At 36.3% G+C, this 27,277-nt stretch overlaps 1 protein-coding gene across 29 annotated transcripts in view; it reads left to right on the top strand.

Moving 5' to 3' along the window:
* Positions 1-27,277, top strand: part of LOC117399461 (band 4.1-like protein 3) — a 75,140-nt gene that overhangs the window by 36,147 nt on the left and 11,716 nt on the right. For 7 of the 29 annotated variants that reach the window (XM_059022510.1, XM_059022504.1, XM_059022507.1 and 4 more), the window contains exons 4-19: positions 7,444-7,548; positions 7,765-7,807; positions 8,764-8,839; positions 8,986-9,204; positions 10,311-10,398; positions 10,670-10,822; positions 11,604-11,701; positions 12,847-13,022; positions 15,776-15,859; positions 16,491-16,753; positions 19,752-20,318; positions 22,080-22,133; positions 23,940-24,005; positions 24,626-24,817; positions 25,583-25,627; positions 26,712-26,816. In XM_059022510.1, coding sequence (XP_058878493.1) covers positions 7,444-7,548; positions 7,765-7,807; positions 8,764-8,839; positions 8,986-9,204; positions 10,311-10,398; positions 10,670-10,822; positions 11,604-11,701; positions 12,847-13,022; positions 15,776-15,859; positions 16,491-16,753; positions 19,752-20,318; positions 22,080-22,133; positions 23,940-24,005; positions 24,626-24,817; positions 25,583-25,627; positions 26,712-26,816 — 2,334 coding nt within the window. Of the gene's footprint in view, positions 1-7,443; positions 7,549-7,764; positions 7,808-8,763; positions 8,840-8,985; positions 9,205-10,310; positions 10,399-10,669; positions 10,823-11,603; positions 11,702-12,846; positions 13,023-15,775; positions 15,860-16,490; positions 16,754-19,751; positions 20,319-22,079; positions 22,134-23,661; positions 23,698-23,939; positions 24,006-24,625; positions 24,818-25,582; positions 25,628-26,711; positions 26,817-27,277 lie in introns of all 29 variants that reach the window. The other 22 variants (XM_059022517.1, XM_059022522.1, XM_059022519.1 and 19 more) reach the window with 20 other exon arrangements.

Here is a 27,277-nt window from a genome sequence, read left to right on the forward strand (position 1 = left end):
ATGACATTGAGAAACCTCTCATTTAGCGAAACCCCTATATCATATACAACAAAACCATAGTTAGCAACATTCTAATTGAAATAACGTTTGGTAACAGCGGCGCTATACCTTGTAAAGATAAAGATCGTACACAAATAAAAAAATGGTCTCAAATAAACCGTAGAAAACACAGCATATAAAAGTGTATTACACAGACTTTTATATAGAGAATAAACTACAATCTACTGTACATAATCAGATAGTAAAAAGCCACCAAGGAATTCCGTGACATCACAAAGGACGAGGCTGCAGGCCGAGTCCTCTTGAGATGTCACGGATAATACCAGCATCAAAAGAAAAAAGAAACACACACAGATCAAATTAAACAAATCTTTTCTTTACTAAAAGTCACAAACTTTTTAATAATAATTAGGTGCTGTCGGTTAGTATCTTTGCATTTTCTTTTGGCTAACATCAGATTCATAAAATTTCACGCTGACTTTTGAGTTGTTAAAAATGCAGTTATGCCCAAAAATGCTCTGGAGGCTGTAATTGCAAGACAGTTTTGTGTGAATGACATTTTGGTGGCACTTCAACACTGCGTCGTTATCGTTATTTTCTTTCTCATTATCTTTGTTCTTTTGTTTACCGGCATGGTCTTGCAAATTGGAGGAAGTACTGGCCAGAATTTCAGAGATCTTTCGCTGCTTGTGTTCAGCAAGGTATGAATAATTATTTATGCTCTGCAAGTTCTTTGGGGGAAGTCCAGGCTGTTTCCATAAGAAATGTTATGCAAATACCTGTGTCTCTTCAGGTGTTGATCAATGCTGCCTATTACTCCCCTCAAATTATGGGGTTTGTCTAGCTGCACATATAAATTGTGCAAGAATTGGATCCAGCTCGTCGTGAGGGATCGTTTCTGCCGGTCACAGTTCACTGATCTCTGCCAAATATGATCTGAGGTGGTGGGATCGGAGATGGTTTTCCTTATAGTGTTGGTATTTTGCTGCTGTGCTACAAAGTTCTGCCTTTTAGCCTCTGACACAACGGGAAATCGAGAGAACATTTTTTTTTTTTTTTTTAACAAATAAGCTTTCTATTTGAAAATTGTCTACTTGAACTTTCAAAGCACTTTGAAACTGTCAGATGATGTTTTCTTTTTTTTTTAAATGTTCATTCCATTTACATCAGATCGTGCCTGTAATCAGAAATATCAACGCGATCTGTCGTCACAATAGGGATTACAATATAGTACTATTGTCAGGAGTAGCCTGTAATCGTATAATTAAGAATAGGGTTTTCTAGGGAAATATCAGTTACACTAGTATTATATCATAAATGTATCATACGTAATATGCTCACCATAAACATTGGATAGTTGAACAGAACTAACTTGCACTTATTCAGAGTCTGAGCTCCCCCATCTCCTGCTTCAGCACAGCTGGACTCTCACTGGAAGGGAAGGCAGACAGGCCCGCTTCAGCCGTCAGTCAGGGTATTGTGCACAATATTCATTAAGTGTTTTCCTCTTGAGCCCCATTTTCAAATCAATCTAGTAACTCACTGTATACCTATAGCAAAAGCTTACCTACATCTTAACCCACTAATTTCAAAGTAGGTGCTTTGAATGACAGGCGCTGTAGCTGGCAAATGAAAGTGCACAGTCTGTGCAGGTCTTGATGATTGATGATTTAAACGAATTAGAGCATTCTAGCACTGCTTCAGTCAGTGAGATCTGTCAGAACAGGGGGAAAATGACAGTGACAGTGAAACTACAGTTCTAACGGACCACTGAGATGACTGACAGCGACCCCTAGTCATTCAGAGCGGAACAGAGACGGGACAGACAGTAAATATAAAAACTACACAAACTAGAGATGATTTCTAATTGATTGATTTATTTTTGGTTAGAAAAAAAAATAGCGAGTGGTTTTATCGATGTTTATGCTATATAAATGTATTCAACATTTACCAATTTAATATCGAAAAGTAGCAAGCCTAGTCATAAGTCATTTTTACAGAATTCAGAACATGGTAAAAGGTACAAAGTACAAAACTGGCAGAAAAAGTTTATTAAAGTTTCTTAAAAAAATGTTTCCTCATGACAATGTATCCTCCTACTATCCCATTACAGTGTTTCAGGTCCCAAGTTATGGTGCTACAGATAAAGGAATGTCCCCACAAGAGATGCATATGAAGACCCCTTTTACCTGTAACCATTTGCCCAGAACATGCTGGAATATAAAAAAGGCACAGAAATTACAAAGTAAAATTACACATTGTTTTCAATAACTGTTTATGCATTCACTTCACCATAAAGTGTATACCTAAGACTTTAAGTAACTACTGACCTCTGTCAACCAAAATGTAATGACACCAAGGGGTGGTGTTAGTGTAAAAGTCCAAATCTGAGGAGAAATAAAACAAGTTTTCCAATAATAAGACCATAAACGGAATGAGCTTTGACCTCGAGGTCAAATAAGTAAATAACAAAATAAATAAGTCAAATAGTAAATAAATAAATACTTAAATACATAAAATAGAAAAAATCGGCCTGGCTTCCTGATCACCTGCACTGTCTGGGGCCTGCACTGTCAGGCACGGTAAATCAGAAAGTATGGTAAAGCTACATTCTCGACCAGCAAATAAAGTAAAGCACAGTAAATGCGTGGTATAAGCATGGGAGAAGAATGATAAACTACAAAATTACTGTGCATGTATATGATCAGCTTTGTGATTAACTTTTTTATTGCAGAAATATATATAACTTCAGCTATAAACAGCAACCTTGTACCTAAGATGTCTGTTGTAAAAGGATTACTACTAAAAACCTTCAGATGGTAAATTACAAATTATAAATACAAACCGTGCAGACATAAAATGACTGACAAAAAATAAAGAGTGACTTAGAACATTGCTTTTATAAAGTAAATCATCTGCCTAAATAACTATCGATAAGCAATCGATCTGACAGGTAATTTTATATATAAAAAATAGTAAATAAACCAACTTGCAAGGAAACTGGCAAACACGATAACGCTTCCTAAATATATTACTAATTTAATATGTCATGGCATATTAGTACGGCATTGTGGCAAAGTGGTAAGTGGTACGTGCAGGTGCAGTGCAGTAATCCAACAAGAAACGACAGACAAACAAAGTATGGGTGAAAAGGTTTCTGTTTATTTTAATCCAGAGGTCTGATGACCAAACAGAGATAAACAATGATGGCTGGCAATACACAACGAAGTGTATTGCACAGTAAATGATGATGGGTTGCAGTCCCGTTTACAATAAACAGTTATCCCACAAGAACAATAATCCCAATGCAAATACCCAAACACAAACACGGTCACCTCTCCCAGTGAGTGCAGTAGTGCTGGTCGTGAATTTACAGTGTTATTTTAGTGAACAGTCAGTGCGTTGTTGTCTGGGTTTTGTGCTGGCCGTGGGCGACAGCTCCGGATCGTGTTTAGCCGTCGAGTCTAATACTACACAAGACAATCAAGACGATAGAGACAGACTGACAAAAAACAAACCAAACACGTTCTCTTTAAACACAGAAATATCGGTCCTTTTGGTTCAGTTTCAAAAACCACAACAAAAGGAACAGATTACGATTCTCCGTCCCTCTTATGCTGTCACACATGACCCACCCCTTGGTAAATGAATGCAGCTGCCATTACAATCTGTGGCTGTTTAAAACCTTGCCTTCCTGCCCTTCTGTAACACCCACTCGGTCAGAGGGGCTACAAAACGCAGGGTCATGTTTTTAATATGTAGAGCGACTACGCCAGTTCAGTGCGATAAAGCACAGAATATTAAATACATGATGAGGTTCTTTTTATTCGGATACAGAATTTAAATACAGGAAATAATGTAACCAAGAAAAGAAAAATAAAACACAGAGTCAAAAGATACATATAAAAGCAATGAGAATGGTTTTATTGGACAGCATGGTTAAAAGTAGCAACAACTAAAATATACCAGTGGTCAATTACAGACTTTCCATCATAATTAAGATTTACAGTGCCTATAGTAAGTATTCACCCCCCCTGGATGTTTTCACAGTTTGTTGTGTTATAAACTGTTGTCAACAAACTGAAAACATCCAAGGGGGGTGAATACTTCCTATAGGCACTGTATCAAAACGCCACAGTGCAAACTGCAATATTGCACTTTTAAAAAGTGCTGAGTGCATTTAGGAAAGGTGCTGTTCGTTAACCAGGCTTAAATTACAGGATAAAACAAACCTTTAAAAAAAAAAACACATTTGACACGTTGTCTGTGCAGGGAAGGGAACTTCAGATCGAGGGAAAATATCTGTATAACAAAAAATCTCTTTACTTTCCATACCATAGGCTCCTACCGACAAGCTAAAACCCTAACCCTAAGTAATTGACTTCAAGGTCAGTTAATTTACTGAAAACTAGATGGGTAATACTTTAATAATTATTGTGCACTTGTAATGAGACCTGAGGGAGTCAAATGTAGTGATTCTGATCTTGGAATGCTTAAGGTATTACAGACCTTGCTTACCATAAGGTCAGAAATAGCGTGTTTGTTTAGGTCAGCCTAATTCAACCCTTTAATGTAATAAGGCTAAGCCTATTAAATAACACCAGTATGCTTTTACCATACTGTGTGTTACAGATTTTAACTGTAAATAGTTTAATTAACAACTTTTGGTGAATGATTTATTCGCTTGAGTTGAAAATCAGTTTATGGCTTTTATGCATATTGTTTTTTAGTCGTCGTAATATTCAGACTCCTTTTTCTGCTATTAAAATTCAGAGATGGCAAGGTTATGTCATTTTTACCAACATGCATACTGCAGACACTAAGACTGCTGTTCAAGGGACTAAGTGGATTTTGCTTTTATTCTTCCCAGTGATTTTTCTTTTTTTTCTGTAGCATTATTACCAATACAGCCTACCGAAGCTCATTTCTAGCTTGATCTTCCGGGATTGAGCAGCAATGCCCTTCAAACCAGCTTACCTTTACTGATTTACTCAAGCATCCATTAATTGACTTATTAGTTTGAACTGACCACCACATTCGTTAACAAGACGTGATTGAATTGTAATGCGATTGTTTTTTTGTACTGATAGTCTCTAACTGGGCAATACTCCCTCCACTTAATAATTTTTAACAGTAACAAGAACACCTTGTGGCTAGGAATGAGTTGTCATTAAAAACATTGCAGTGCTGTCTGGGTGTCTCAAATACAATATGGAAGAAAATCTAATCTCCTAATGGACATTTCTAGATGCTTCCAGAGCCAGAATGCCATATTTGTCAAAATTGTCAATTTGGGAGAGATGGCCACAGAACAAGTAATTTAAATCATTACCGTATGTACTGTCATTTTGTTTTTGAGATGTCGGTCTCTCTGTATACCATACCTGCTGAACAACTCAAATGTATTTAGCAAACCCACTCCCCAACCTCCACTCCAAACATGCACAAGAAGAAGAAAAAACATCACTGATGTTTTTTTTTTTTAAACTCGGTGGTATTTTGAAGTCCGTTTCAGACTACAACACTGCTTTGTAAGAGTCTTGGACTACATAATGGCCTTTTAATGAACACTGGTTGCTGATGGAAAATGGAATAGTACTGTGAGTATACATATTCTCCTCTCTGAGAGGTCCCGCTCTGGCTCGTGGATAGTGATAGTGGAGTGCATTTTTTGATAGTGCTTGAATTAATTATTATGCATGACAGGTTTTATGTTACTCCTTGACATTAGCAAAGTTGTATACTGTATTTACTGTATAACATTTTGGTGTGTGTACTGTAAATATAATTTTAAAATGCTGCAGTACAGTATACTGCGTCTCTGATTGAATTGAATCGTGCTTTGTTACATCATTGTCAAACAACAATTTTTGTTTTGTAAGAGATGTGTTCTTGTTTGCCGTGCAAAATAATAGACTGGACTATTTCAAGATTCTGTGCTTTGTTGGACAATATTCGACCTATTAGTCACTAGACTTCAAGAAAATAAGAGTCAGCCAAATAAATAATAGGGGACAAGATAATCACAGGTTTAAAAAATGGTATCACATCAGTAATGGCAACTGAAGATGGCATTTTTCAGATCTTTCTTAGCTTGGACTCGTCGGCCAGCTGCAGATTCATGCTTTTGATGATCCAACCCTGTTTCAGCTTGAGCTAGTATAGTTGGTGAGAGAGCACAGCAATGTCCAAGTAGGTACCATTTAAGGTCTGGCAACCCTGCTTGAACCTTCTATAGTGTAGTAGTGACCCACTGGGGTGTTGCATTTAAAAGACATACAGGAGAGCTAACACAGCCAAAATAATTCCAATAAATCTTACCTAATATGTAGGGGTGCACCGATAAGGATTTTTTTGGCCGACACCGATAACCAATGGTTATCTACCTGGCCGATACGATAGTATACTGACAATAATAGATAGTGCAGTTAAGCTATTGTAAATTACTAGAACAAGGCATAGGGCCTATATTTAAACTGCTTTATAATTAAAAATGTTACAAAAATGAACAGATATCGTTTACTTGTGGTATTTATGACAACAATGAACAGGTATTGTTTACTTGTTGCATTTACTTCAGAAAATGATACAAAGAATAACATAGTATTATATTGTGTGCTTGACAGCAATTTCTACATTTGTTTTACAACATAGTCACACAAAAATAACATTTTGCATTTGTACTAGTAAAAACACTTCTGTAGAAAAAATATATATAATGTGACATTAACTTTTATAGCTACTTGCTGTCAAACATTGCATATTATAACTTATTATAACATATTCTAACTTATAATTACAACTACATATACTGCACGGTAGAAAATAAAAATGTAGCCTACGCAATGTCAACTACAACAACGTTTGTTAAATTCTTATTTTAAGCATACACTGCTTAAAAATGCAGCCCAACTTAAATTGTTCACTTAATAAAAAAAAAAACTTCCAGTTACAAAATTCAGTCAAACTGAATTTGTTACTTAACAAAAGACGGCACAGTAATCAATTTCTGCTTCAAAATGCCTTTGTGAGATTTCTTGTTTAGGTTGCCTGCTCTTATTTCAAAGCATCCTTGTTTTACCTTATATTCTACTGCTGGGAGATTAGTGTGATCAAATCAGAAGCTGGCTTTCTTTTTGCTGGTCAAAGTGTAAGAAAACTGGAGGAAATTTACTGTAGGTCTTGATATGTTTCATGCTAAACCTAATAGTTACTTATTCATTTGTATGTTAATCATTTTTCAAACTGAAACATGTAGAACTGAACGTCATCCACATTAACAGTCTCTTTTTGTTTCTACGTACAGTGTAATCTCTTCTTATGGTTGATCTTATTTGGTAGTGTGTAATATAGTAAGGGAAAAACATCTTCTCATCTTGTTGTACATGTTACTCTTCTTTCTCATGGCTGACTCTAAAAATACATTTCTTTTTTGTTTTGTAGAAGCGCTCCAAGGGCCAGGTGTTGTTTGAGAAAGTCTGTGATCAGCTCAACCTTCTAGAAAAGGACTACTTCGGTATCACATTCCGGGACTCGGAAAACCAAAAGGTGAGGAAACTGCATCATTTGACTTGAGAACTGCCTCCAACACAATGTTGTGACTATTTTTACTCCAATATTTGCATCATAACACGGATGCAGTCACTGTTTATTATTTCTTCTTTATCTATAAAGAAAGAGAAACGGAGACACAATAATGGAACTATCGGTAGAACTGAAGGTCATAAACAAAACTTTTTTTTTTTTTTTTTAAATCTCTTTCAGAATTGGTTGGACCCTGCCAAGGAAATAAAAAAACAGATACGAAGTAAGTGTTTCCAGATTCTCAATTATTAGAATTAAAAGTTTATTACATATATATATATATATATATATATATATATATATATATATATATATATATATATATATATATATATATATAGCAACGATTTGGATAATTTGTAGTAAGCCAATTATTTAGATTAGCCAAGCAAAATGTTTTAAAGGTTTTTGGAATTCCTGTTGCACAAATTTTATTTTTAAGTACTTGCAAAGTGCATGAATGCTGGATAATCTATATTAACCCAGCTCTTGTTCTGCTGAGACTTGCTGAGACTTTTAAAGGTCAATTTGCTGACCAGTATAAAAGTTACAAATAAAAGCCAAAACACCAAAGTTTTATATACTCCATCAACATAAATAATAGTAGAATATCTCTAAAAAAATAAATTAATATAGCGTAGCGTACATTGGATACTGACAAACTAAATTAACAAAACACCCCTAAATATTGTAAATATGCAGCAGTGGCTCTAACAGTAATTATGAATACGATCATTCATTTTAACACAATGCTTATTAACACAGCACCGCCCTACACACGCTAAAAAATGCAGCAGCAGCTGATCGCGAGGACAAGTCCGTTTTGAACCGTTTTGAAAAGACTGAATAAATTATTTGAATTTGAGTTTGATGATGAGTCAAACAAAACAGTACTGTATCATTTTTTAATCGATTAGCAACGAATTGCTATCGGTGCCAAAAAGGTGTTCTTTTAAGCAAAGTTCCTGTTCCTTTAGGCAGAGCATTTCCAATGGGAAAAATCTGTTTCACCACAAGGTTGTTCCCTAAGCCAAAGTGTTCTCTTAGGAGACGTTCCTGTACGTAGAGACGGCTGTATTACAGTTCCTACAGTGGTGAGGCTGTTACAGGTCGGTCCTCTGCACTCGGCATGCTGTTTGTTACATTTTGTATTGTAAGTATTGGGTTGTGTTTATGCAGGTGGTGCTTGGCAGTTTGCATTCAATGTAAAGTTCTATCCTCCTGACCCAGCCCAGCTTTCAGAAGATATCACCAGGTAAGATAGCAGGAAACACATTTTTTATTCTTTTCCCAATTATGGATAAAAATGTGTGCATTATTTGAATAACTATATTAATATATAAAGGCACTGCGACCATAAGAAAGTGTCTGTTTATATGCCAAAAATATTCCCCCTTGTAGGTATTACCTGTGCTTGCAGCTAAGGGACGATGTGGTGTCGGGCCGCCTGCCTTGCTCCTTTGCCACACACTCTGTGCTGGGCTCTTACACTGTCCAGTCTGAGCTGGGGGACTATGATCCAGAAGAGTATGGCACTGACTATGTCAGTGAGTTCCGCTTCTCCCCCAACCAGACTAAAGAGCTTGAGGAGAAAGTCATGGAATTGCACAAAAACATCAAGTGAGTCAAACTTTTGCTTAGTTTTAGCTGCAGTTTAATTGATATAATCAGAAGCATCATTATACACAAGTTTGCCTGTAGTGTATTGCTGAATGGGGCAACAATCCAACCAAGTCACAATAAACAAAAAAAGCTCCACCAGTGTCATTTCTGTTTGCTCAAACAGGACACACTAGCTATTTTTTATTTTATTTAATGTATGTGTATTTATTAATTTTCATCTGAAATAGTTTGGACTGATGATCGCACCAGTGTCTGCATGATCAGATAAAGGACACTATAGTGTCTATAGTGATTTCAAAGGGCTTCCTCAAAAGCAGCTTAAATAGGAAATATCACCTTTCGATATTATTATTATTATTATTATTATTTATTTCTTAGCAGACGCCCTTATCCAGGGCGACTTACAATTGTTACAAGACATCACATTATACATTATTTCACATTATACAGATATCACATTATTTTACATACAATTCCCCATTTATACAGTTGGGTTTTTACTGGAGCAATCTAGGTAAAGTACCTTGCTCAAGGGTACAACAGCAGTGTCCCCCACTGGGGATTGAACCCACAACCCTCCGGTCACGAGTCCAGAGCCCTAACCACTACTCCACACTGCTTGCCCCATAGGGTGAATATGTACCAACCGTTTCCTACTGTATAGCATTGGCTTTTTCTGTTCAGATTTTATTACTTGACCATGGGGGAGAAAAAATCCACCAGCAATTGCTGGAAGAATAAAGTTGCCCCCCTTGCAATTAAGAAATCAAGAAGATTATGTGCCGAGAACAACTGAAAGTATAGTGTCATACAAGTTGGCTATTCTTTAAAAAAAAAAAAAAAAAAAAAACCCAAAAAACCATATGCTAAATGTGCAAGCACAGTACATGATAGGGGCCCAATAAGTCAATATTTATTTATTTTGAACATCTCAGCTCTCTGTATTTTACACTTGTTGCTATAGTTAAAAAGAAAAAAAAACAGATTGGAGTGAAAACCTTTTCTTGCAAGTCTTTCTGCATTGTATTTATTGCTAAGCCTGTCCTCTACAAAAAGTCAGTGTTGTAGAATATTAATTTGTTTTGTCATTTTTTTTCTGCTAGGGGAATGACGCCTGCTGAAGCAGAGATTAATTTACTGGAAAATGCCAAAAAGCTGTCCATGTATGGAGTAGATCTGCATCATGCCAAGGTAGTTTATAGCAGCACACATGTCTACATATGCATCCACAAGGATACACATTGCTACTGGAAATTAAAAAGGTGTGGGTTCCAAAAAGAAACCTCTTTTACTGATTTGATCTTCACAGTAAGTGTTACTTGCTGCACAAAACATGTAAGAAATATCTACCATTCCAAAGATGCACCATTAAATCTATAGATATGGCCCCAGCAGTTTACATGCATACATATCTAAGATTACCCACAAAACTGAAGTAATCCTGAGTGTGTTCTTTTTGCAGGATTCAGAAGGCGTGGAAATCATGCTAGGAGTGTGTGCTAGTGGGTTGCTTATCTATCGAGACCGACTCAGAATAAATAGGTTTGCCTGGCCCAAGGTGCTCAAAATTTCTTATAAGAGGAACAACTTCTACATCAAAATCAGGCCAGGGGAGGTAAGTCAATGAACAAATGTTTCATTGGTAAACTTACACACAGTGCTGTGCATAGGGATGGGATGATTAAATAGGAAAGGGAGAGGACTTTAGATTGTGGGGCTGTAACATGCATCAATATGATTTACTGGTACATTAAAAACTTGTAATATCATTACAGTAAAACAAAGTAATAAACTGGGAAAGGGAAATGAGTTTGGAAAATGAGTTCCGTTCATTTGTTACATAGACCTACTGTAGTGGAACAAAGTGAGTAACCAGAGTGGTGCTTACGACATCAAATAAACATCTGCTATAAGCTCATTTACTGGCTAATCATAGTACGACAATCTAATATATGAAGCATTAAAAGATCATTTGCTTTTCAATGATTCATTTGTTCTGTAAGAACAAAGTTGAGCTGTAACTGTTAAGTAGAAAAAAGTCGTCAAGTATGGATTGTTTAGGCTGGATGACTAAAAGGAAAAGATAATAAAACACTGTTATTTAATGTTAACCCAAATGCCCTCTGACATTTACATTATTTTAAATCCTTGCATTAAGCAAGATGAACTATTAACAACTGTTATAGCTCTCTTTAAATGAAAACACCAGAGACATACTTTCATATACAGTAAAACCAGTATAACTGCAGTTGTTCAGTAATTCATTTAGGACATCAACATGCACTGTACTTTAATGTATGAGGACACTTCAATATTCTCTGTAGTTCTGTGTTTTGTTGTGTGTAAGACAAAATAATGTGTTTGTCACTAGGCTGAAAACTGTCCCTTTTTCTTAGTTCGAACAGTTCGAAAGCACAATTGGCTTTAAGTTACCGAACCATCGAGCTGCCAAGAGGCTCTGGAAGGTTTGTGTGGAGCACCATACATTCTTCAGGTAGGTTGCATATTCTCTCTTCGTGTGGAAATGTTTTAACACTGGTTACATAATATATATTTGTGAAATGCATGGCACAGTTGACTAATACTGTCCCTTTCATTATGGAGACCATCTCCCACTATTAGGACCAGCTGTCTATCAAGAGCCTTTTTTACTCACTCAGACACAGACCTTGTAGATTTAGATTTTTGGTGCAATAATAGCATTTTGGCCACTGGGTGGCATTATGAAGGTCAAGTAAAAATATATTTGAATTCTAGGTAAATTGAAGTAATGCCACTTCAATTACATTACTTCAATTTACATTACATTAGTTTATTACTTTTTGCTTGATCCTGGTTCACAGCATTGGCGCATTTCATTGAGACTTCCAGGTTTGTCTTATGTCACAAACATTTTCTAGCTAAAACCTTTTTATTTATATTCTTTGCAAATTGGAATGCAGATTCATGTGGCAATACTTTGTTCTTTAAAACCAGGTTCCATTCTTTTGTGTTTATTGAAATATCTTCAAAACACACTGTAGTATCAAAAGGTTCCTGTATCTGAATCTTACATTTATAATTTGGGTTTAAACGTATTCGATCTCAAACATGAATAAAAATAATTATATTTAAAAAAGCCTGGCCCCCCTTTCAAGTCATCTTTTCTGTCAGAATGAGTTTTATTCTTTAGAGAGAACGGCCGTGATACACACAGTAAAACCTGCTTAAGGATTAATAAAACTATGGCAGATTTCATCACAGCTGTCCTGGAATCAAATGCTTTATAAATGAAATATTAAACAGACATCTGTTATACCACTGACTAAAACAACGGATGAGTTGCAGATGCTGAAATGTATTTGTTTGTTTTACGACCTGGATCAGAACCCCTTTTTAAAGAAATTTCAAATGACTTGCAGTATAAATAATTAAATAGTATTAATGAAATGTACCTCAAGTACAATATACAGGTTTTTAAACAAACACATTGAATGCAACTAGGGCACAGCATTGATTTGCTTAATAATGTAGTACGTTTACAAATCTGCCAGTCCACCACATCTGCAGCTGCTATGATAATGGATTGTTACTGCAGTACTTTTGCAGGTGTTCATTCACGGATATCTAACATTTCTATCCCCATCACTGTTTCCTTAGGCTAGTATCCCCAGAAGTCCCGGCAAAGAAGTTTCTCACTTTGGGTTCCAAATTCCGCTTCAGCGGAAGGACACAAGCCCAGACACGACGGGCCAGTTCTCAGATAGTCCGCCCTGCACCCTCATTTGAACGTTCCTCTAGCAAACGCTACACCATGTCCCGCAGCTTGGATGGGGGTAAGTGCTTCACGATGATAATTCTGAACGTAATGTGACAGGCTGTTATCTAGAGCAAGTTTTAGTGGTATAAATAATCCTCTAGGCTTTTGAGTCTGCCAAATAAGACAGTGTGCCTTTTTTATCCTCCTTCATTTATATCGGTTTAAAGAAGATACTGAGTCTTTCTTTATTTCACTGTCCATCGGAGGGAGTATTTTAATATATTGCAAGCACTGTCATGTTTTATCAGTGTTTCCCACACCACACTAAATTATGCTGTTTTGCAAGCCAAGATGCACACATCCAGAATGGATTACACTTCATAATGCAGTAAACAGGTTTTCAATAGAATGTTTTATTTCCTGATGTCTTTGGAAAAGAGGGCAGTTATATTTAGTGTTCCACGTTTCCGGTTTATTCCGAATTTTACCGAAAAATACAGGATTTTTTTTTTTTTAACTGGACTTTGGTTTTTTCTGATTTATACCAGATTTTTGTCTATTATTCAATATTTTCCAGGTACTATTTTCTAGGAAATGCACAATATTTTGATTAAAATGCTGTTTTATTTTGATTCGGACATTGTAATCAGCAGCCCTACACTGTATCCTAGGATACAGCAGACGTTTAGATGGCAGAGGATCAAATAACGTTCCAACATGGTTCTCTGTCACTTCACAAACACATTATCACCTGTTTATGTTGGCCAATCAAAGTCTGATTATTGTGGCAATTGATGGGCTTAATAACTACTAGCTTGATAGAAAACTAAATTGAAATACACGAAAATATAATATGATTAGTGGATGAAGAATGGGGAGAAAACGTAAATCAGTTTATGAATATTCAAAAGAATACTAATGTTTCGAAATATACAAAAAGCAAAAGTGGGTCAGAGGATGCATAGTGTTGCAGATACTGCTGCATTGAGGTACATGTTCACGCTGACAATAAAAGAACATACTGAAAAATAAGAGACACATTAAACTAAAACATTAAAGTTAACTGAATGACAAGCAATCCATTTATGCAGCTTTTGCAAATAAAAGGAAAGCTCAGAATAGCTGTGTTATGAGTTTGTCAGAGCGCTGTGCTTTGCTGGACAGACACCATTTATTGCAGAGAGGTATGTATTGGTGACTTTGTGCGACAGTACTGTCTGTCCATCAGCTAAAACACTGTCTAACGCCGACAATCTTAATCGTAAATATTTGACATGCTGAGGACATTAAACTTAATCAGAAACCAGAACTGCTACGCATCATATTCCACGTGTAAAGTGTGTATGCTGAGATTTTTTCCCAGATGTTTACAGATGTTTCAATCAAAAACTATTTATTAATATATGTAGAATAAACTCTAGAAAATTCTCGGAATTTTTTATTTTTAAAAATAAAAACCTAAAATGCGGAACACTACTTAGTGTAGGATTATTGTTTTAGTATAAATCTCGGGCAGTTTGAAAAGACAAATAAGGTGTACATGCATGTTTAAGAACCACAATAAAATTAGTGCAGACTGGTTGAGCTTATCATTTTACTGTTTTATTGTAATAGGTTAATGACCTGACCTTCTTCTTCTTCTTCTTCTTCTTCTTCTTCCTCTTCTTCTTCTTCTTCCTCTTCTTCTTCTTCTTCCTCTTCCTCTTTATTTCTTAGCAGACACCCTTACCCAGGGAGACTTACAGTTGTATACAAAAAATACATATCAAGAATTACAGTACAATTAACCACACTCGCCTGGTCCTAATCACAAATAGTAGATCACCTAATTAAAACAACACCTTAATAAAATAAATAATTAATAACTTAAATGCTGCTAATGTTAAGAGTTAATGAGGCCTCCAGTAGCCAATGGGAGAGATTTGGAAAAGGAAAAGGTCCTCGATTTAGCTGTCCTCGCTCGTACTGCCCAGCTCAGACTGCCCTTGGTCGTGTGGCCCTTAGACAGCTGGCGCTTAGAACGACTGGTGTTTTAAGACACTGATTGCCAATTTAGACTATCCTGTAGGCCAGGAGACGTATACTTAACACTAAATTTGCATCAACCTCACAATTCAACACGCCCCAACACAGTTTGGATAACTGAATTACTATTTTTTAAGGGCAGGCTGGTTATCTTTAGCAAGCAACGATTTTAACTAACAAATAAACCACAATCCACTCACCTATTTCAACGCCGATTCAAACAGCAACGCGAATTCCAGCCAGGGGAAAAAGCAGATACCACGCGTGTTTACAGATTATGCTCTCAAAACTTACACATCTTTTAGTTTTGTTCCTAATGGCACTAAGTATATGATGGTGATAGAAAAGACATTTAAACATTTTTTTTTATGTTGCTGGATAACAAAAATATTCTCTGTTTTCAAAACCTTTCTGTTGCACTTTTCTCAATGTTGTGAAAATAGATAAAATACAACAATTTAGGTTTCAAAAGTAATTGGAAACAGCTGGGGTTCATTGCATAGCCTTAATGTATTCTTCTGTTCCACAGATTTATTTAGGGTCACAATGTGATGAGGTGTAGCTTTGAAAATTTGGTCAAAATTAACGGCTACTTACAATTCACTTCGAAGCTGGAATCCACCATGTGTCTGCTATGAAAAGCTGGCTTAAAAGTTAATGGTTCTCAGAATGTTAAATGAACCAAAGATAAGAGCAGCCCAATCCTGCCACCACTCCAGTTCTGGCTATGTGGTAGAACGTATTTTGTTAGTGTTCTTTCGATTTTTGAATTCTCACCACCTAATTTTATACTAATCTCCTCAGCTCAACGGAGTAAACCAAAAAGCAAACTGACTGTTGTACCTGGAGTTAAACTGCCAGCCACAGTAAATGAGACTAACCTTCCAGGTAGATATGTAGTGTGCCCTATAAGATTAATTTGTTGGTTTGCATGTCATTGGTGACCTTTTGATCACCCTGATTTCTTACAAATTTCACGCAATTCTTCCTGGCAGGTATAGTGATATTAACCACAGATTACCTTTCGATTTGGCCGATATCCAACCAGATATTGCTTTCATCAGTTTCTAAGCCTTTACCTTTGCATGTTGATTTAATACAGATTGTGTGATGAGTGCTTAATATGTGGGTTAATCCTAATTACACTGAAATCTGATACCCTGTGTTCTGCAATGCCTATTTCGATTTTCTAGTTGTTTAAAATGTTGAATGAATGTTTATGTAACTAGGGTGATAAGTAATGTCAATGTGAAGTGTAATACATGTACAATAGTTATGATAATAAACAACATGACAAACACATTTGGGAAATATTAATGCTGCTTCTATCGAATGAGATCTAAAAACTGTTTCTTGGTGGAGGAAATGGCTTTCGTCGTTGGCTTTTAATTTTATGCCAAAATTAATGACTGCACATTTTTAATGCAGCCTCATTGCTGTTTTACAGTACAATGCTTTTGAGAGCATAACAAATACCTCCTTATTAGTCTTGGTGTTCAAATATCTCCCTGCAATCTAGCCTCAGTGAGTGAAAGCCACGAAATATTCATGAAGGATTCCATGTCCGCTTCAGAGATGGGCATCGCCCAGTATGGGACGACCAAGGTCATCGCCTCAGGGGACCTCATCACCACAGTGACCCCTGAAAAGAAGGCTGAGGAGGAGAGGGCCGAGGAAGAGGAAGGGACAACGAAAGACGAAGAGGAGGAGGAGGTGGAGGAAGCAGAGGAGATGGAGGTTCCTGAACCCGCTCCACTTACCCCTGTTAAATACGACACAAAGGTATGTTCTATAGGGTCCCTCGAGGGGGACAGCATGGTCAGCACTTGCAGAGTATTCAGTACAATGACCTTGGTCTGGCTTAAAAGTCTTTAGGTAAGCAAAGTGTAATTAATCAGGCAGTGTTTAATGGTAGTAAAAACAACAACGCAGAAAACAGAAAATTGGTTGAACAAAATTGAATTGATCTATTTTTAGTGTAATCTAATTTGACAAATCTCGGCCAAAATGGGATCATAGCATAATTGCAAACAGTCCCATCAGAGATGTATCTCTCATAGAAGACTGTATACAAACAGATATTAATTAAGGCTGTATTTTTTTCACGGTTATCATGGATTTTACCATTTCTGTGAAGTGTACCCATTTTCATGTAATATGTAGTTCCCTGTGAATTTTCATTTCTGAAAGAATAGTATAAATACACATTTCTATCACTTAAAAATAAATACAGCAGACATTTGCCTTATTGACGCACTACCTGTTACACTGCATTTAGGAACCTGCCAGCCGGTTTAGTTTGCTTCCGGTAAATGATTGAACACACTGCATAGAACTGCACGACTTCTGTAAAATGTCTTCAACAAAAGACACCAGCTGTGTCAAAGCTCAGAAATATTTCTGGTAAAGATCGCTCTGTCCAGTACAAGAAGGGGACATTCCACGTGTTGTTATTTGCATTTATTCATGTTTTTATTTTGTTTGATAATTCACTGATGGTGAAAATAAAATGTCTTTAAAAGGTGGACATAAAAAACAAAATATTAAATAATTTAGCATTTACTGTTTTTCAAGTAAGCTTCAAATATTTAGGAACATTTGTGTTATCCCTAGTTCCAATCCCTGACATACAGTACAGGCAAGAGTTAGAACACAAGGTAGTGAACTCCTGGTGTTACTGAGTGGTCATGCTGGTCTTAAACTAACATTTCATTCAACATTTCAAGTGTAAACTTGGACTTACCTCTGAAAGGGAGGCAACAGGGAATTTATTGTGCAAAATAAATGATATGCAGTTGAAAATATGTATGCCTATATATATACAGTGCCTTGCAAAAGTGTTCAGACCCCTGACCAATTCTCTCATATTACTGAATTGCAAATGATACATTGAAATTTCGTTCTGTTTGATATTTTATTTTAAAACACTGAAACTCAAAATCAGTTATTGTAAGGTGACATTGGTTTTATGTTGGGAAATATTTTTAAGAAAAATAAAAAACTGAAATATCTTGCTTGCATAAGTATTCAACCCCCACACATTAATATTTGGTAGAGCCACCTTTCGCTGCAATAACAGCTTTAAGTCTTTTGGGGTAAGTATGTACCAGCTTTGCACACAGTGTCAGAGTGATTCTTGGCAGATTTGCTCCAGGTTGTTCAGGTTGGTTGGACGATGCTTGTGGACCGCAATTTTCAAATAGTGCCACAGATTCTCAATGGGATTGAGATCAGGACTTTGACTGTGCCACTGTAGGACATTCACCTTTTTGTTCTTGAGCCACTCCAATGTTGCTTTGGCCTTGTGCTTGGGATCATTGTCCTGCTGAAAGGTGAATTTCCTCCCAAGCTTCAGTTTTTTAGCGGACTGAAGCAGGTTCTCTTGCAGTGTTTCCCTGTATTTTGCTCCATCCATTCTTCCTTCAGTTTTAACAAGATGCCCAGTCCCTACTGATGAGAAGCATCCCCACAGCATGATGCTGCCACCACCATACGTCACTGTAGGGATGGTGTGTCTTGAGGCATGGGCAGAGTTAGGTTTGCGCCACACATAGCGCTTTGAGTTTTGGCCAAAAAGCTCTATCTTGGTCTCATCTGACCACAAAACCTTTTCCCACATCGCAGCTGGGTCACTCTCATGCTTTCTGGCAAACTCCAGACGTGCTTTCAGATGGTACTTTTTGAGTAACGGCTTCTTTCTTGCCACCCTCCCATACAGGCCAGTGTTATGCAGAGCTCTTGATATGGTTGACTGGTGCACCATTACTCCACTCCCAGCCACTGAACTCTGTAGCTCCTTCAAAGTGATTGTTGGCCTCTCTGTGGCTTCTCTCACAAGTCTCCTTCTTGTTTGAGCGCTGAGTTTTGAGGGACGGCCTTTTCTTGGCAGTGCCTGGGTGGTGTGATGCAGCTTCCACTTCCTGATTATTGATCCAACTGTGCTCCACTGGGATATTGAAACACTTGGATATTATTTGTACCATTTCCCTAATCTATGCATTTGTATTACTTTATCTCTAACTTCTGTAGAATGCTCTTTGGTCTTCATTTTCCTTCAGATTCACAGCCTGACCAATGATCCTTCAACAGTGGGGTTTTTATCCAGAAAATGTGACAGCAACTTTAATGGTTCACAGGTGGAGGCCAATGGTAAGGTAATTGTGTCCTCGTTAGGGCAATTTCTTTCATCGGTGTAAACTGGGAGCTTCCACAGCACAGGGGTTGAATACTTATGCAAGCAAGATATTTCAGTTTTTTATTTTTCTTAAATATATTTCCCAACATAACACCAATGTCACTTTACAATAATTGATTTTGAGTTACAGTGTTTTAAAATAAAGTATCAAAAGAACAACATTTCAATGTACCATTTGTAATTCAGTAATATGAGAGAATTGGTCAGGGGTCTGAATACTTTTGCAAGGCACTGTGTGTGTATGTATGTATGTGTATATATATATATATATATATATATATATATATATATATATATATATATATATATATATATATATATATATATATTGAATGATAATGTAAAAGAAAAATCTAGTATCTAGTCTAGACTTTCTTTATACTTTTTACTGTTTGTATATTCCTAAACTATTGTTGACTACAGTACAAACAATAGTTTGACATAACTGATAAAGCAACTTGTATAATTCTTATCAATGTCCAAATCTTAACTAATGAGTGTTTTCTTGTCCTTTTTTGATCCTATACTGTATTTGTATGTATGTGTGTGCTTTCCTCTTGTCATCTGTATCCCCTTCATCTGCAGCCACCACCTTTATTCTGCACTGACCCATCCTGCTCTGAACCTTTGCATTCTGCTTCCCCTGTCTCATCAACAAAGATCCGCAGGAGACGCAAGGAGAACGCTCGCAAAAGAGCAGGTTCCGCCAGCCCCACCAAACATGGTGCTGTCAGTAATCACGGGCAGCCGGATTCGGAAAAGAAACCACCCGTTCACGTAGATGAGCAGGATCTGGTGGTTTTGGGTTATAAGCAGAAGAAAGACAAAAAAGGCGGGACCTTGTTTTCCTTCTCCTTGCATCTCCCAGATCTGCCCTCCTTCCTGGATGACGATGGCTACCTTTCCTTCCCCGACATCTCAGAAGTTAATTTCTTACCTGAAAGCATTCAGCACTTTCTCCCAATCCAGTCGCCCTCCCTTGCTCCCTGTTTGTTGTTCATCTTTTTCTTCCTGCTGTCCGCCTCGTTCTCAGTGCCCTACGCTCTCACCCTCTCCTTCCCCCTGGCTTTGTGCCTCTGCTACCTGGAGCCCAAGGCGGCCTCTTTGAGAGCCTCACTTGACAATGACCTGAGTGACAGTTCAGAGGAAGAGGTGTGTACCTCGGCCTAGAACACACTTCTTTTTATGTGTTCAGTGCTTCAGTCCTAATCTGTGTTACAATGCTGCCATAGTGGTCCTACTTTCAGAACCTCATTTCTGTCTTTTGCGTCTAGTGCTTAGTGTGAAACAAATACTGTACTTTTGTATATATTTTTTTGTGTGTGTGAGTGACCAGGTTGGGCACAAAATCAAATCTAGCTTTTTTTAAATTTATTTATTTATTTATTTATTTATTTATTTATTTATTTATTTTTTACCCACATTACTCCACACTATAAATACTGAAATATTTAAAACAAAAAACACAAGCTGCTTCTTGATTTGTGAGCTGTTCACTTTTTTAAATTTCTTATATATAATAAAACAAAAAGATGTGTTTTATTTATTTATTTATTTATTTATTTATTTATTTATTTATTTTAAAAACACACACACACATATATACACAGGCACACACATCTATCCCAGACTTACAATATGCACATTTTCTAATTGTATCAGATACCTGTTTAAGGCTTTGATGATGAAACCAGTCCTTTATTTGCAGGATAAACCATCCCTATTAAATTTCTGAAATTAAATAATATCAAAATATTCAGTACTTTTTGTGTCTAACCTACACAGTCATTTAGTTTGTAAAGTGTAGAACGGTAGGTTTGTTTTAAAAGCTGCTGTCAAAAAATAAAAACATTAAAAAAAATAAAAAATAATCCTTAGGAGCATTAATACATATAAAGTAGGAGTTTCTCTGCATTATTGTTTACCAAAAAAAAAACCATTTGAAATATTACAGTGAAACATAAGATTATATTTGGCTAGCTTTGAAAAGGTTTAAAAAACAACAATGAACAAATCCTACAGGCGTTTTATGATATGTATCTTGTCATTTTGTCGTCATTTTGTAGTTATTGATAAAATTGACACATGTTTTACATTGGTGCCATTTAAGCTTTTTGTTGGGATGTCTTCTTGACAAACACAAATTGAAAACAATGTGCAATTACTGTACAGCACTTTAATCAATAGGAGATCTTTTAGAAGATCGGATAATATTGTAATGCAGACAGACTGCTGCACCCATGGTCTCATAGCTCACAGTATCAACAGACTGCTGCACTCATGGTCTCATAGATCACAGTATCAACAGACTGCTGCACTCATGGTCTCATAGCTCACAGTATCAACAGAAGGGTGAGATGAGGGCCTGAAAGTCAGGTGACTGTGATAGTTCCTTAATTGTTTTGTATTTCTTTCTTTCTTTCTTTCTTTTTTGTTTTAACAATTATGTGGCAATTGTATTTTGCCAAATTGAAGTAAGGTTAAAACTGGGGTTGGACCACTCTTTTTGGGGCTAGCTTACTTAATTTATATAAACCACTGCTCAATTGGATAAGCAATACAAATAAGATTCACTTGGACACCTGGCTTTCCTAACAAAGTCCAGCAAACATTTTCTTTGGTTTGGCTATTTGACTGATTTTTAGATAAACGTGATGTATGTGTGATTTTAGACGAGTGTCTACCTTGAGGTTTGAACTTCCTCTGAGTCTGTTCCAGCTATGCAATTAAGCTTGCTTTTTTATTATTATTTTTGCTGCCTTTAAAGCCATGTTTTTTGTTGTCCATTACTACAGTCCAAAAACAATAAATGAATGACTAGCGTGTGAGGCAAAGATTAGCGTAACTGACAAGCTGGATTTCTCTTTGTTCCTGCTTTCCATTTGGAACCTGGGTACATGTGTAACAAAACAGACTGACAGCGAGCACACAGACACTGCGGCTGATGGCGAAACTACAGCCACAGAGGTTTGTACACAGAGTCACCTACCTCAAGCACTTCAGAGGTGTTACTATAATGGATTTCTGTTTTTTCTTTATTTATTTTTTTGTTAGGGGATAAATTGGAGTGCCAAACACAGATATACATCTTGTAAAATCTGTGTCGGCAAATCATTATACAGTAGTTAATATCTTACATGTGTTAATTTAAGGTACTGGTACAGTTGAATAGAAAAAGTAAATATGTCCACGAGATAAACAAGTGCTAAATAATAATCATTGAGTTTATATTGTATAAGACTGACCGTGTAACTCTGGTGAATCTGCTTGGAAATGCAGCTCTTCCCTGTACAGTGAATATAGTCACACTCCATTGAACAATTAACTCACACTGTGAAGTGCTAAGCCTTTCAAGAGAAAGGAGTTTCTTTTCTGTTGTGTGAACCTGTACTAGGTTCAATCTATGTGACTTTTCCATTACAGTCTTGTGGTTTGGCTTTGTATTATTTATTTTTTTTAAATGATTATTTAGTCTAATGATATCGATCTAACGATTGCTTTGGTATTGATTTTGTTTTATAATGGGTTAAGACCACGCACATATTTCACAAACATTTCTAGCTTGCATAATATAATCTTTTTAGATTTCTTTTTTAAATGAAATGGATGTAGTCCAGAGCTCAAGAATGACAGTGATCCATCTGCAGACATTCGCAGCTATTGTATTTTTACACAGCATTTCTACAGTCTTTTGCTGTTACCAATAATAATGTGATATCTTGTAACAATTGTAAGTCGCCCTGGATAAGGGCGTCTGCTACGAAATAAATAATAATAATAATACCATGCAATTCGCTAAATGATATGGAAAGAATGTCAATATAGTTTGTCTAGTGAGCGTTGGAGAAGAAAAGGCTAGGCAGGGATAGCATTTCTGTATTGACAATAATACAAAATGAGTATCAACCTATACTGGTATATCTATAGTGCAGAAGTATTTTCTTATTACCAACAAAGGCAAATAAGAAATCATACAGGGCATGTACATTGTATGATGTTTTTATTCAAGAATTTTTGTTATTACAGTATTGGCAAACAACCCAGAATCAATCTTTGTTCTTCACTTGTAGCTGGACTTACCGGCAGTACTAGTCTGGTACAAACTCCTGCTGTCAGAGGCGAGACTGGAGCAGCTGGGAATTAACCCTCAGCTGCTGCCTGTGTATGCCCTGGCACAATCACAATAGGGGGGGGGGGGGGCATTGGTCATTCTTCATTCTCTTCACAAAGAGAACTGCTGCCCAAGTCAGCATGATTGAGGAGACCTTGCAACCCTCCCATTGTGAGGTAAGCTCCCTCTTTGGGACTCTGGGAATACTTCAGCATCAATAGGGTTTACACACTTACTAATTTATTTTTTACGTGATAATATACTGTGTTGGCTTCTGTTTCATGTGCTGTGCCACTTTTCAACAAGGGTCTGTATTTTGACTGAAAAGGTAATTTGTGTTTTAATAAAAGCTTTTCTTTTCCCAACCCTGCTTAATGCTGACAGTCAGATCAAGAAGATGAATCTGAAATAAAGCCACAGGTACCGGGGGATAACTATTATTATAGTGCGTTCCTCACAGCAAACATTTCAGTATGATTAAGTGTGCATATATTGGATTTATTCTAAAGATGTGGTTTTTATTGTTTTGTTTTCTCTGTCGTTGATTTTTTTTTTTTTTTTCCACAAGCCGGAAAAGAAAATTGTATGAAAATGAATGCTTGCCCCCAATAATCTTGTTAAAATGTATAAATAAGTAGATTTTTTTTCTTTTTATTTTACAGAATAGTTTTATAAAGCGAATAAAGGGGGAAAATGTATTTGTCAAACATAGTAATCTGATGTTAGAGGTTGGTAAAAAAAACAAAAAAAAGTGCATGCGTGTCTTTTGGGTCACAACTAGAGCTTGGAGTGTGATGCATGGAGGGATATGTTTCTGACATTTAGGCTGATAAAGGATAGCCCTTCTACTAACCAAATTAAGATTTTGGCGTTTCACTTTGTTCATAGGAAACCACTGATTTTCATAATGATTTTTATTTATAATATTAATCTTTTAATTTAAACAAATGTTTTTTAGTGCTTGGCTTGACTTAACAGCTTCAATTTGCCAAAGTAAAAAAGGTATTGTAATCAGTAGAATTCTAATGTTGAGCTTCTGTAAGTCTGAAATGTTATTTATGTCTAGACCACTCGATATTTCAACCTTTTTGCACCACTAAGTTTGTAAAGAAATTTTAATGTTATTGTTATGTAAACAGGAAATGGTTAGCCATACTTTTACTCGTTTTGATACATCATTTTTCATACAAATATTATTTGGTGCAATCGGCAGCATGGTTGTTGGCTTGTAGAGATGTACATGTACTAATAAATGTTCATCCATTCTAAAACCATTCAGAATTCACTTGGCCCCTGGGTTGATTTTATCCAATATGTTTCAACCATTTATCTGTTTTTTATTACTTAGGACACAATTAAGGCTGAAGAAGAGTTATTGAAACACCAAACCAACATTAGCGAGTTGAAACGAACCTTTTTGGAAACAACCCTAGATGGCACTGGACTTACTGAGTGGGAGAAGAGGCTCTCCACGTCCCCAGTGCGGATTGCCCCGAGACTGGAAGATGCTCCAATGATTGAACCTCTTCTCCCGGAGGAAGTGAGTTCTCCTGCTTCTATTAATAAATACTGTTCTAGGGCCATACTGATTCCATTAAAAATGCCAGAAAATGCCACATTTGCACACAAATTCAGGGAACATTCTCTTTTTTACCACTTCGATCACTCCAAACAGTGCATGCACTTGTGGAGTTTTTTCAGAACCAGGCTGTAATGTTAGTCTTAGCGTCATGTGTCCTTACATTCAATATCAGATCTTTGTTTCCCAAGCAAGACAATTGTCAATAAAGTTGTTTCCTTGCAGGTGGAAAAAAGGTCTTTAAGCAGTTTAGTATACTGATCTTTTTTTCTTTTTTAAGATACTGGTTGTAAAAATACCAGTCGGAAGGTGGGGGGAGGGGGGGGGATATTGTTTTTAACAATAAAAAGCAAATTACATATTTGATCTGCTGTTATCAAAATCGGAACAAGAATCACATTGCATATTCAAGCAAGAAGTGTGTATAGTGTTTTGTTTTTACGAGGCTATGCTAGTAAGTTTGTCTTGCGCAACTCTGTTACATTTAACAAGCTGTACGTCTACACGTTACACCCAGTCTGTCTTTGTTGACTTCCAATATGACCTATTTAAAGAATTTGTATTGAAAATGACCTGTAAAAAAAGAAGATTGTATTTTATGGTTGTGATCTATTTACTTGTACAAACTTTTATTCTTGAATTTGGCTGGAGGGGGTGTAGTTTTATTTTATAACAGTTTTGTTTGCTTTTGCTTTTTGTAACTTAATATTGTGTTTTGACAAACAGACTAAAGAAGAATCAGCTAAACTAAAAGCAGATGAACCCCTAGAGGTAGGTTTTGTTTTCAGGCTATATGTTATTTTCTCATTGTGTGGATTGCCTCATCCTGTCTTGGTCTTTTGCGACCCTCAACTCATGATAACATACATCTACAAGATTTCTTGATGGAACAGTTTTATTGTCTTGAGACCATTTAGATTCTTAACTTTTTACATTATTTACATTAAGATAAAATGCTAAATCCTGGTACGATTGCTGTAAGCCACATGTCCAATTGCAACTTGACCAGTGAGTTTGAACTACAACACATGACGTGATTAGGTGGCTATCTGTAGCATTGTTTTTGTAATATCTGCATATTCTAAATTGAAATAGAAAATACAAGCAAATAACCAAAATATCTATAACAATAGAAAAGGGGAACCAATGATAACAGTGCTAGCGCTAAAAATGCTAGTGCTATTAAGAATATAATTTTTTTAATGTTGCTTATAAAGCCTTTATAATTACCCAGCCATTTATTTGATCAAGCTCCTAATTAACATGATGTAAAGTACATACAATTACAGCAGTATAAAATATTTTTGTGTCTTCATCGTGAAATTGGCTTCTAGAAGGTCACAAGCCTTCTGTTTTGTATTCCTGTTCTTTGTTGTTCACATACTGTTGTATCTTTCCACACCTTCGTTGTTCCTGTTCTTTTCTTTTTACATATTATGATATTTTCTGATACACATTCATGTGTCTTTGCATGGCTGCAGCCACTGAAGCAACTGAGCATGTGCCAATAGGATTGCGGGTTAAATTAGGATGAAAATAAAGAACAGCAAATTACTTTGGAGAACTCCTTGTATGATTCCCTTTAGACAAGTGTACTGATGTTTATACAGAAGTTGACATTCATTTAATTGTTTTCATTTCTCCTACTGTATCACCTCCTTTTCCCTTCAGTGGTGTACTGTCCATATTAACATACTCAATATTTATTGATCATTAATGGACCCTTTGAGTGTTGCCACTGCTCGCTGGTTTGGATCTAGTGTTTTGAAATGAACATACAAATCTTGAGCCACTAGTTAGGATTTAGCATGTACACTGACGCTGCTATTTGGAATCTCCCTGGTTTTTACACTAGCCTGGGGGCAATGAGAAGACTGTGAAAGAGGGGTTTACATCTGGCAGCATGATCTCCTCTTCTCATCACATTAGGATACTGAAGAATATTCCATCATACCCTGAGGTTACTTTTATATAACTTTTACAAAACAAACAAAAAAAATACACCAGAAGTACAGGCAAGGCTTATTGTGGCATTTTTGTGTCATATGACTATTTTTTAGTAAACTGTTTTTATGTTTTTATTTCTAAATTTGAGACTTAAATTGGAGTTATAGATTTCTTGACTGAAGCCAAATTGTTTGTCTACAGGGGATGAAATTAGCTACTGTACTGGGAAATCTGTTTTTCCTCAATTTCTGTTATTGTTGTAGACGCCTATGAGTTCTGTTATTGTTCTAGCCGCCTATGATTTCTGTTATTGTTGTAGACGCCTATAATTTCTGTTATTGTTATAGCCGCCTATGATTTCTGTTATTGTTATAGCCGCCTATGATTTCTGTTATTGTTATAGCTGTCTATGATTTCTGTTATTGTTGTAGCCGCCTATGATTTCTGTTATTGTTGTAGCCGCCTATGATTTCT

The sequence above is a fragment of the Acipenser ruthenus genome, chromosome 4, assembly GCF_902713425.1.
Source record: "Acipenser ruthenus chromosome 4, fAciRut3.2 maternal haplotype, whole genome shotgun sequence".
Lineage (NCBI taxonomy): Eukaryota > Metazoa > Chordata > Actinopteri > Acipenseriformes > Acipenseridae > Acipenser > Acipenser ruthenus.